Here is a 12,708-nt window from a genome sequence, read left to right as displayed (position 1 = left end):
GTCCATAAAGTACATGTGGCATGCCCTAAGGATGGGTAACGGTATAGAAAGGGAAGAGTCTGGGATAATCATGCTGGGGAATTTGAGTGAGGTCTGCCTCCTCAGATAGCAAGGTCACTAGGTCATTAACAAAATCCACTTTCAGCTTTGTGGATGGGATTCAGGTATTTGACTTTTATCTCCTCCATTGAGGAGACATCCCTGTGTGATTAACATTCCTGGTTCTCTAAGTACAAGGACCTCTGTGTCCCCAAAAACCTAATTCCTCTCCTGGGTATACACACATAAGAAAACTGAAAACAGGTTTATGTCAAAACTAGCATACATCTCTATAAATGTCCACGGGAGCATTATTTACATCAGACAGAATGCAAAACACTCCAAATGCCCACTGATGAATGGATAAACAAAATGTGGTATAACCATACAATTACATGTTACACAGCTATGAAGTACAGACATGTGATCTGTGTAAAATTTAAACCCATTCTTCTACGTCAAGAAAAGCAAACCATAAATACTACCACTTAACAAGAAGTAAACCCACCAAGATGGTTGATAGATTAACTGGCTCCTAGAAACTGAGGACAAAGAAGAACTGGAGTAACTAATAACAAGTATGGGGTTTGTGTTTGGGGCATGCTGAAAATATATTAAAAGGAGGTTAGTAAGCTGGGTGTGGTGGCACATGCCTGTAATTCCAGCACTCAGGGAGGCAGACCAGGTAGATCTCTGTGATTTTGAGGGCAGCCTGGTCTACAAAGTGAGTTCAGGACAGCCAAGGCTACACAGAGAAACCCTGTCTTGAAACTCTGGAAGAAAAAAAAAAGGGAGCGGGTAGTGATAGTAAATTTAATACTATCTAAATTCATCTCTGTGTTTAAAAGAAAACCTAATATTACATTAAAGTAGATATTAAAATATATCAAGAATAAAATTGACAATGTCAGGTTATTGTATAATGATAATTAAAGGAATTTTAAAACAAAAATGGAATAACTAGATACAGAAGAGATAAATTAAGAAACTAAAATTAAATCTGTTATGGTATATTAGGAACCAATGTCAGAAGAAGTAAACTATAATGGAGATAGAAAAGAACTATGAATTTCTGTTGTTTTGTGAGACATTCTTGCTAGACAGTACCTTACTAACCTAGAAATCACAGTGCAAAATAGGTTGGCAGTGAACAACAATTCTCCATCTTCTTCCTGAGAGCTGGGATTATAGGCATACACTGTCACACCTGGGCAGGACTATGGGAATTATTGATACTCAGAGAGGACACCAAATGATAAAGGGCATGTTTTAAATCTATTTTATCTTATATTCTAATTTTAAAGGATTTTTTTCCCACCGTTTTGCCATCTCTATATACTTCAGGTTAACAGTGGTAGTAGATCAAAATCTATGTGGTCTGACACGAATGAGGAAGTATTTTTAGACAGGGTCTTACCATATAGTTCAAGCTGATCTTGAACTGACATAGCAAAGGATGGTCTGGAACTCAAAATTCTTTTGCCCAAGCCTTGAAAGTGCTATTGGAATAATTGGTCCAAGGAAAAATCCAGTAATTTATAAAGTCTAAGAACATCAACAGTTTGCAATTTAAAAATATGCCCCTTTCAAAGGGTAGTCTAAAAAAGCTCTAATGTGTCTTAACGAACAACAAATCTAATGAAATATAAAATGTTACAAAAATACCTAAATCAACCATTTGTGTAGTCACTGGCTTTAGTGGCACTTAGTGGAAAACAAACAACTATGAATACAAACAAGCAATTATAGTATATGATGAATAGTCTTCTGGGAACACACAGAATGGTCTTTACAGGTCAGAACAGGTTTCTCATAATGGCACAATGCTACATACTATGAGACAAATGATAAACAGAATTTAGCCAGCAGTACTATGTTACAAAAAGAAAATAAAATTATTAAAGAAAAAACCCATACAGTTCCATAGAAAATGAGAAAACAGTTGCTTAGGGCTAAAGTAGAAGTATGTATGTACGTTCATACCTGTGTGTGTTTGTGTGTGTATGTGTGCATGTATCTTTTGGGGACACGGACGAGAATAAGAAAAAGTAAAGGGATATCAAAAGTAGCCAAAGGTAGAATGACTAAGGGATATAGTAACAAACAGCAAGGGAATGTATTCTAAAAAGATCTCTCTCAACCCTGTCTTGTCACACACAATCAAGTATGCTAGACACAGGCCAAAATAACAAAAAGACAAATGAATAATAAACAAATTCTGGCCTCAACCAGGTAAAGCATTTAAACAATTAATAAAGTATATAAAAAGAAGAGAAAGCCAGGGAAACATACACACATTCTAGAACTGATGCAAACAAAAGTGATTTAAAAGGGCTAATTATTAAAGAGAAAAAAACAAAATCCCAAATTCAACAATATATAATTCAAGTTATCCAGTACCCAACCAAAAACTATCAAATATTAAAATAATTTACGAGAAAAAAATACATTAGTCAAAGACACAGCAATAAATGATAATGATGGCAGGACTAGCGAAAAATGACTTTAAGAGCTCTTAGAGGGCATGTTGGCATGACAGCCAACTCAACACCCCTAAAAATTGGTCCCTCCCCAAAAGACAGCCAAGACAACCAATTAAAAACTACGTCTTGGTAAAGCCAACACAAGAAAAACCAGTACATCCGAAACTCTGTAGAGCCCAGAACCCCGAGTGGCCTCATACAGAATGAAAGTATCTCCACAGCCCAATCCCCAACCAGCAACCAGGATGGATTTATTGTAGGTAAAAGGGAAATAAGGACCTTCAGTAGCCCCATCGCCATGCTGAACACTTACTGTCCCTCACAAAAAATTTAACACAGCTGACAGAGCTACCTAGAGACCACACTCTATGATATGCCCCAGAGGGAGCCAACATGTCCCCAATCTCTGACCCATGCAGCAATTGTACTATATTGTCTTGGAACCAAAAACAACTGCTGGGATATGCCCTGCTCCACAGAGAAGTAGTCAAGGCATCCTTCCATCCCTAAGGCTTTGTGATCACAGAGTCATCCCTGCTGGTGGCCCATGATTTTCAATTCCCAGGGAGTCAATGCTCTAATCATCATGATTATGCCCCATACGTTAGATGATACCCTGACTACAGAGAGAATAGTGCCTTGGTCTTCTTAAGCAGTCATACTACTATTACAAGACTGAGATAACACACTGTCTTCTGTTGAAATTTAAACCTAGGTCCCTGGGCCCACGGTGATAACAGGTGCTTCAGAGTCACTGACAATAGTTTTGTTTTTATTTTATACATATGAGTGTTTTCTCTGGGTGTATGTTTATGCACCATGGGATGCCTAGTACCTGTGGATGCCTGCAGAGGGCATCAGATCCCCTGGAAGTGAAGTTATTGACAAATCTGAGTCATCATATAGATGGGCACTGAACTCAAAAGCAGCAAGTGTTTTTAATCACTGAGCCATCTCTCCAGGCTCAGACATCAGTTTTTTGGCCCATCTGTAACCAAGTCTGGCTCAGAGATTGACCTTCTTCCAAGACTCAAGGTCACATAGGTTTCTGAAATAAATAGTTCAGAACTTGATTCTAGAGCTGCTCTCAGAGCCTACACTATGATACAGCATTACTGCTTCTAAAAGAAACATTAGACTAGAAAAAGAAAAAGGAAAAAGTCAAATGCTGTCCTGGTAGGTCTCTGGAAGGTTTAGGTACATGAATAGTGGTTCGCCAAAGGGGCGAAAGAAAAAAACAAATGACAGAGTAGCATAAATGAAAAAGATTATGCCGTTTTAGGGGCAGTTATCCTCCCTATAGTAAGCTTTGTAATTTCTCCCCTACAAGAAGTATACTAAAGAACACGATTATTCACTCAACTCAGGGCCCTGGAACAGCCAAGTATGGCCTTTGAAGAGGCAAGAGGTATATAACCCTCCTGAGAGTCTAAGATTTGAAAAAGTATCTGGAAGAACAGCATAAAACAGTAGAGTTTGAATGCCATGAAAATGGTGGCATAGGTCTATAATCCCAGCATTTGAGAAAGAAAGACAGTGTTGGTATAATATTCTTGTGGAATGTATGTATCCTTGTTCATTCAAATTCTGATTTCTCTATCCCATCATCTGGTTTCAATCCTCCGGACATTGCACTGTGATGCTTATTCAAATTATCACCTGTCTCAAGTTTGTGTAAACATGCCACCATTTGTTCTCTATATTTTCAATTAAACATCCAGCCAGTGCTGTGCAATGGAGAAAATAGGGTAGACATCCTGGTCTGGAGCGGAGGAGAAGAAAGCAAATGGAGTGGAGCTGGGGGAGGAGAGCAGAGATTGGCAGGGCAGGACTTGGGACTGTGAGGAAGGATGAATTAGACCTAAGATATGACTAAATACAAGTATAACGGGTGAAATCTGCATGGTAGGAAACTATACAGGCTTGGAGGTTTATGGTGGAGTAACTATTGCCCAACATTATACTCTAGGTTAATTAAATTCTAGTCTCCATACGATGATTTGGATATACAGCTGGTTTAGGAATATCTGCTAATTAACTAAAAGATAAATCAATGATAAATATTAATAACCCACAACAAGACAGGAACATCAGGAGTTCACGGCAAGGAGTTCAAAGTCACCTTGGACTACCTGAGATTCAAGATCTAAATAAATCATTTACTCCCCCCACCTCCGTACCTCCAAAAAAGTACAAAAAGTTTGAAGGCACTTAACACAGACAGAAAAGCAGTCCTACATAGTGAACCCTTGTATCAAAACCAAATTTAGTTGCTATACACTAGCAATGATGAATCAAAAAAGGAAATTAAGAAAGCAATTTCACTTATAGTATCATCAAAAAACATGAAATACTGAAGTATTTGACTATTTCAGTTTATTTTTAATCATGTACACAGTTGTATTTATTGTACACAGTTCTTCATTTATTGTCTCTAATGCTGTATAACTGGAGCTGGAGAGATGAATCAGAGATTTAATCACTACTCTTCCAGTGTACTCAAGATCTGTTCCCAGCACCCACATCAGGCAGCTTACAACCAACCATAACTTCAATTCCAAATGATCCACTGCCTCTGGCCTCTGCAGGCCACGTATGTGCAAATGCAGAAACAAACACCTACACACATAATTAAAAATAAATCTAAAAAAAGAGTATTCATAATCTTGTAACTCTAAGTGGGTCCCACAGCATAAGAAGACATGGCTGTTGTGGAGAGCTGCCTCTCAGTCTCTCAAAAGATACTGAACACTTTATCCCCACCCACTTTTCTCTCTGCTACAAAAAGGGGGATTAGGTAATTAGTATACTGTACTGAAGATTGTGCTTATAGAGCTGGGATGTCACACAGCTAAGTTGCTAGAGTTCTTGCCTAGCATGCACAAAGCTCTAGGTTTGATCTCCAGCAGTGTCGAACTGCATGTGATGTGTCTGCATGTTAAGTATACACCAACTTTATATCTGGTACCTCAGAGGACAGAAGAGAGCACTGGGTACCTAGAGGTGGAGTTACAGGTTTCAAGCTTCCATGAGCTCCCATATGGGTGCTGGGAGGTAGGACTGCAGCAAGAATAAGGGCAAGCTGGGACAGAGTGAGAGCTTGGCTCAAAAAAGCAGAAGTGCTACCTTTAATCTTGAGAAGCAGAGTTAGGTGGATCTCTGGGAGTTCAAAGCTAGACTGGTCTACATGACAAGTATCAGGCCAGCCACAGTTACTTACAGAGACTGTCTCAAAGCAGTAGTAGTGCGTGAACACAGATCAACAGCAATTTAGGTTACAGGCACCTCATAGGTATAAAAAAAAAAAAAAATCACACTGAACTACAACACACATGGTTTCCAAAGTGTTCAATATAAAATTTACTTTTGTAACATGCCCTTGAGACTATAACCTATACATCTACACACTAAAATGTAATGTGGCCAATTACTAATTTACAATTTACTATCAATTTACTAATTTAATTTACAATTAAATGTAAATACTTGTAAATGTATTTTCCTCTACATTTCATAATGTATCTGAACTTACTAAATGCAACTTCATGTTGGTATCAGAGGCACTATTGCTCCAACATTCTTAATACGCCTTGGTAACTTTCTTGCTTAAATGAATCAAGCGAAAAACTTAGATCAAAAATGTAATAGTTCATCTGAGAATAAAAATATGTCCATTTCCTAGAGATGATCACTCACCTGAGACCATGGTCTGTGATCTGGTAACAGCCAGACAGACTGAGGAACAAAAGTACTCGTCCAGTCTCTTGGTCAGATTTTTCATTCCCAAAATAAATTAAGTCTTTCCCCCTGGGCAATGTAGTCCTTAATGATTTTCTACACATTGTAGAAGTTGCTGGGAGTGTAGACATAGTCCTTAGAGCTGTCCCTGTGCAACAGAATGAATGGCCACAGTATGCAAAGGCTGGAGAAGCACAATGCTGCTGCCAACAGACACTAGTCCTTAATCCCACAATGTCCTTACTGTAACAACCAGAGGAGGAACAACCAAAGTTGGAGGCTGTTTCCATCACATGCAGATTTTCAACGTTTCTGTGTCTCCATTCTACAGCATCTTCAATGTCAGCCAAATCTTCAGCATCTAGCATCCACACATAAGGAGAAGTCAAACTTTCAGAAGACATGGGTTTAGTCCAAGTGTGCTCGTTGTCTGTTTCTTCACCAACGTCTTTATCAGTTAAGTTGTGCAAACAGGCATACTGCTTGGTGGACTGCATGGTAATATCTTTATTTGTCCATGGAGTTGAAAGACCCTTGCCTGCACTTTTCAAAAAGCCACTCTGATGAGACGTCAGAACTCCAAGCGCTCTAGAAATCTTCTCTAGAGCCATGTCTGTGATTTTTTCACATCCAGACAGATCAAGATGCCGAAGACTCTGGCAGCAACCAAGCCAAGACCAACTACAAGAGGGAACAAGCCTATTAAATTCCTCAAAAGTATTAAACTATACACACACACACACACACACACACACACATACATAAGCATTAGAATTATTTTAAATTCAAAATCGTTTAAACATTTCTGAAATTTCTATCATCAGGGAATATTTTAAGTGCTAGGAATAAAACCAAACCTAAGACTAGTAATTAAAAAACAAAATATTATTGCTACCTATTAGAGGTCAGGATGGGAGAAAAAAATAGAAGAGACTTAAGTTTGCTGTTCTAAAAGTAAGCCTTTAGAGTAGAAGCAGCACATAAGTGAAACAGAGTAACTACTGAATAATGAAGACAAAGAAGAAACAAACTCTAGAAATAGGTAGAACCACCTCTCTCTCCCTCTTAAATAGCAGAACTCAGAATAAAAGGGAGGTAAAATAAGAAGAAACCTAATGTTCTCCAAGGAAGAATCATTTTCATGGCTTGAACAAATTGGTAATTGAACCAGAAAGCATGAATTAAAAAAGAGCTTTGACAAAAGGCATTTAAAAACTGGAATAAAACCTTGAAAACAGGTAATGCTGACCTAGACAATTACAAAGCAAGGCTCCTAAGACATACAAATGGCAGTACCAATTTTCCAGATAATTTGCCATATGTGAATAGGAGGCAAAAACTTGGGAGGGTTCTATCAAGTTACAGCCACACATGTCAGGGATTTAGCAGGATTATGGAATAGTATGAGTAAACAGCAATTATGTAAACAAGAAAATAGAAAATATTTTTGCTGATCCAGTCAGAATTTATTATATTTAGATATTTAAAAATAAATAACCTGTCAAATGCAGAATCAGAAATGTCAGTCTGGGTAAGATCCAGATGTTCCAGGTTAGGACAAAGCTCTAAAATCTGTCTAACCTAAGAAGGAAAAGAAAGTCGCTGTGAGGACCTGTGGGAACTTGAAGTTAGATCAGCAACAGACAATGCTAAATATAACCCAGTGGTTTGTCCTATGTCTATATGCACACTGAAAGAAAAATAATAGTAACACATTAAACCAGTTACACTCTATGTTCAAGTTTCTTTTTGGTGTGGTATATGTGGAGGCCGGAAGTTAATCCACAGTGTCTTCCTCCATTTTACTTTCTGAGACATAATCTCTTACTGAATGCTGAATTCATAGGTTCTGCTAGTGTAGTTGCAAAATAATTACCAGAAATCTGCCTGTCTCTGCACTCACTTCCCCTGGTCTCCCACACTGTCTTTATATATACATGCTATTTTACATATATCTGTACATGCTGGGGATCCAAACTCGGGTCCTCATGCTTGCACAAAAGGCACTTTACCAAATGAGCAATTTATCTCTCCAGTTCCTGGGCTCAAATTTCTAGTAATCTTCTTAAAGATTCTTAGAAATCAGACCCAGAAAAATCAAACTTTTTAAGGAATATTCAAGGAGACTGTACGTAGGAAGTCATACTTTTATAAAACTAGTTCATCTCACTTGTCCATCTTGCCATGCCATACATATTACAATCAACCATATAGAACTAAGATTTACTACTTTACATCTATAAATCCAAGTAAATGCTTACCTGCCTAGTTCTAGTTCTCTTATCTCTATGCTACAAAGAATAGTCTAAGAAATGAAATTATATGAAAGCAAGCAGTGTATACCCATCCATGGGAAGACACTCTTATTCTTTCCTCTTAAATAAACATTAATAAACAAACCAAGGTTGTTGCACTGCTATTTTTCTTAATACTCAAGCTAGTATTCATTTGTACATACCATTTTGCTGGAGACTGCAGAGCTGTATGCTAACACTAAAGTTTTTACAGAGGTACCAACATATGGCAGAACATTATGAATTAAGCCATGGAGTAAACGTTTTTCCATTTGTGCAATGCTGATAGCAATCGATTCCTCTGCAGACTCTTCTGTAAAATGAATTCAAACATCTAAGAACTAGATACACCAATTGTAAGTAGGCCACTCAAAAGGATGCATCGAAATACTGAATATGAAATACTCTATACTGCCCTCAAACTCCATTGCAAACAATTCACTTTCAGGCAACAAGAAAAAGTTCTGAATAGTGAAGGAACTACAAAAATTATTCAAGAGAAGAAATAAATGATGTACACTTTTTTTTTTTAAATACCATCAGTTATTCCACCTAATTAAAAAGCACACAAAGCTAGGAGATATGAAACAACTCCATTAACCTTATCATCATGAATCTTCAAGCAAAAGGAAACACCTTCGCTCATAGAAAATTAAACATGAACATGGCCTTTTGCACTTGACTTAGTAATTTTTATGAAGCTCAGATGTTTATAACAAGTTATACTTCTCTAACAACAAACAAAAAACTACAGGTTTAGCTTGCCAGCAGACTGCTTTCACAGGATGAGTGAAGACCTGAGTTCAAGCCCCAATGTTAATGAAAACAAAATTCCCTACAATTCCAATTTTATAAAAAAACAAAAACAAACAAACAAACAAACATACTCTAAGTAGGCCTAAAAAACTGTCTCACTTTTCAGGATCTATTTATTATTATTTATAATTTTTCACTTTGTATCCCAGTTGTAGCCTCCTCCCTCATCTCAAGGTCCCATCTTCCCACCCTCTTCCTACCCTATTTCTCTTCCCTAGTCCACTGACAGGGGAAGTCTTCTTTCCCTATGACTGACCCTAGCCTATCAGGCCCCATCAGGACTGCCTGGATCCAATTCCTCTGTGGGTTGGCTGGGTTGCTCCACCAAGGAGAGGTGATCACAGAGCAGGCAACCTCTTGTCAAAGACTGTCTATTCTCCTCTTACTAAGAAATCCACATGGAGATTGAACTGTGTACAGGTTACATCTAAGCAGGGGGTCTATGTCCTCTTTCGGATCTATCTTTACAATACTTACCTAAAGTTCTAACCTGAGTGTACCAAAACATAAAACAGCTTAACATATTAAAGACCTACTTAAAATAAAATTGAATATAGTAGCTAAAGAAAACTATGTAAGAGTAACTAATATTTTACTGATTTCAAGTACTTTATAAAATACCTTAAATTCTTCCTTTACATCGACAATATGTATTATCACTAAAAATCACCTCAGCAAACCTTATTCCACTATTCTTTTATTCTTTTTTTTAAAAGATTTATTTATTTATTACATATATACCAGAAGAGGGCGCCAGATCTCATTATAGATGGTTGTGAGCCACCATGTGGTTGCTGGGAATTGAACTCAGGACCTCTGAAAGAACAACCAGTGCTCTTAACTGCTGAGCCATCTTTCCAGCCCTATTCTTTTATTCTTAATTCATTTTTCCCCTGTGGTCCTTCCTATCTAGATGAGCTCTGTTTACTATAAAATTTGCAGTTACACACTCTACTACTGGCCACAGATAAGCATATGATTAAGGCTAGCTACAATAATCTGTCTTATTAAAGAAAGTTCCAAACTCCTAAAGCTGTATCAAAATGTGCCCTCTTCAACTCATAAAAATCTGCAACATTTTAACTACTCTGAAGTAGTTAAATATCATTATGGTTTTTATTTTCTACAAGCACAGACCTTCAACTAGGCCAGCTTATTTTAGTTTTATAAACAGAAACTACTTAAAACTTCTCATCTATAAATTTTCCACTATTTTATAATCTTTTAGAAATTATTATCTAAAGTAGTATCTAAGAATCTGTTTTCCTCCCCTACACTCCCAAACATCATCTGTGCATATCTATTACAGCAATCCTCATTATGTACCCAGAACAAAGAAATTATAAATTACAAATTCTCCCTTATGTCTATTTATTTAAAAGTAAAAATAAAATTTTACCCACTCTCAAACCCTCCCTCATATAGTACTTACTGGAGGGGGGGACTAAAATTGTGCAACATGATTAATTTTCCTGTATTAATTTTTTGTAGTGTTATAGACTAAACCTAGGGCATAACACATGCTATACGAGTGTTCTGCCCTGAGCTGCACCCATCCAAAGTCTCTCATACATATTACCTCTGAACTCTGTAACAACCCTGAGGCAAGTGACACGACTTTACAGAAGAAGCCTCATTCTGTCTCCCCTCTCTCAGCCACAGATGATTCAATAAATGCTGATGAGCTAATGAACTGATACACCACTAAATCATATATTAAAAGCTGTAAAGCATTAAGATAGTTTATTTCCACACAAAAATAACCATCATTTTCTGATTGTTATTTTAATATAAAAACATAAAAAAACATTCTTTTAAAAAAATACTTCTAACAAAAAATTCCAAATTTACTTATTATTCCTTCAAATTTTTCACAAGGAGGCTTTTAAAGTCTACTTAGAAAACATGAAATATATACATTCTAAGGCCTAATAATTATTAACTAGAAGTCAATTATTTAAACAACATGTAATAATTTTTATTCTAATCATGAAATACCAGATTCATCTATATCGGCATCTTCATCCCATTCCTGGAAAGCACGACTTTCATCTCTCCTATTTCTCACCCATTCCTCATCAGGCTCAGTATCAAGTTCAGTGGCAGGACCACTATACCAGTCACCTATACAATGAACAAATGAGAGAAACAAAGTCAAATTACATATAAGGCCATTACAAAAAAGAATCTCCTATCCATACTGGAACTAAAGGGAATGGCTATTTTTAGAAATATTTGTGGTTTTAAGAAACTGCACATATATAAGCAAAGGATTAAATTTAAAACACACCAAAACCACCATGACCATGTAAGTTCAATTAATAGTACTTAATTAGTAAACATCAGTACTTCCCAATCTTTCTCTAAAACTAAAGAAAAAGACTTCAAAAGCTTACATAGTCTGCTATATACGGGCCATGTATATGTCTCTATGAAAAAGTTTTCAGTTCCCCTTTATAAAAAATAAGCTTAATGATAATAACCTAGTTTCTAAGAAAATAATTATCAGGATCTATAGGTGCAATTAAAAAAAAATAGAAATGACCTAATCTTTCCTTCCCTACTGTGACTTCACTTTGGATCCAGTAAATCCATTCTGTGACAGCTAACTATTCTTTAGCGACCAGTCAGCATACAGAAGTAGGTAGAACAGGAGTCAAGGGACACATTGAGGTAAAGCCAAAGCATAATATAAGTTCCTACAATTACAGTACATGTAATTGTAATTTTATGTTTATGAAGACAGAGAAAATAGCAATTTATTAAATTCTTAGATTATATCTCCCTGAAGGTCTCCCAACTAGACACCACCAACATCTAAGGCTGCTGGGTAGTCCTTGACATAAGTTACTGACCTATGGATTTCAAGGTGTTCAGCAGCAACCTAGACCTCTACCTACTAGATCAGTGGTTCTTGTCCTTTCTAGTGATGCAACCCTTTAATACAATTCTTCATGCTGTGGTGACTCCAACCTTAAATTTATTTTCATTGCTACTTCATATCTGTAATTTTGCTATCATTATGAATCATAATGTAAGTGTCTTATATGCAGGATATCTGATATGTGAGCTTTGAAGCTGATACTTAAAAGACACTGTTTTAATTCAGTGACAAATTAATGTAGTGCAAAATAGCTGTAAATCATACATGATTATATCACATGCTTATGAGAAGTTTTTCTAAACCTTCATATGCGAATGTAACTTAGCGCAAAGAAATTAATACGATTTGAAGAGCAATACATTAGGCATTATAATGGCTATATTAAAGACAAAACCAGAGCTGCTTACTTTAAGCCATGACCAAAGGAGAACCGTATCTCACCTTCATATTTTAC

General features: G+C 36.7%; 1 protein-coding gene across 1 annotated transcript in view; it reads right to left on the bottom strand.

Annotated features, from left to right (window-relative positions):
- Positions 1-12,708, bottom strand: part of Fbxl5 (F-box and leucine rich repeat protein 5) — a 38,176-nt gene that overhangs the window by 7,241 nt on the left and 18,227 nt on the right. Inside the window, exons 6-9 of the mRNA XM_021664350.2 lie at positions 11,369-11,494; positions 8,719-8,867; positions 7,759-7,841; positions 6,219-6,941 (exon numbers count right to left, since the gene is read on the bottom strand). Coding sequence (XP_021520025.1) covers positions 6,219-6,941; positions 7,759-7,841; positions 8,719-8,867; positions 11,369-11,494 — 1,081 coding nt within the window. The remainder of the gene's footprint in view (positions 1-6,218; positions 6,942-7,758; positions 7,842-8,718; positions 8,868-11,368; positions 11,495-12,708) is intronic.

This window comes from Meriones unguiculatus, chromosome 12 (assembly GCF_030254825.1).
Source record: "Meriones unguiculatus strain TT.TT164.6M chromosome 12, Bangor_MerUng_6.1, whole genome shotgun sequence".
NCBI classification, from domain to species: Eukaryota; Metazoa; Chordata; class Mammalia; order Rodentia; family Muridae; genus Meriones; species Meriones unguiculatus.
The sequence above is the reverse complement of the archived record's forward strand: the minus strand, read 5'-3'. Positions and strand labels throughout refer to the sequence as shown.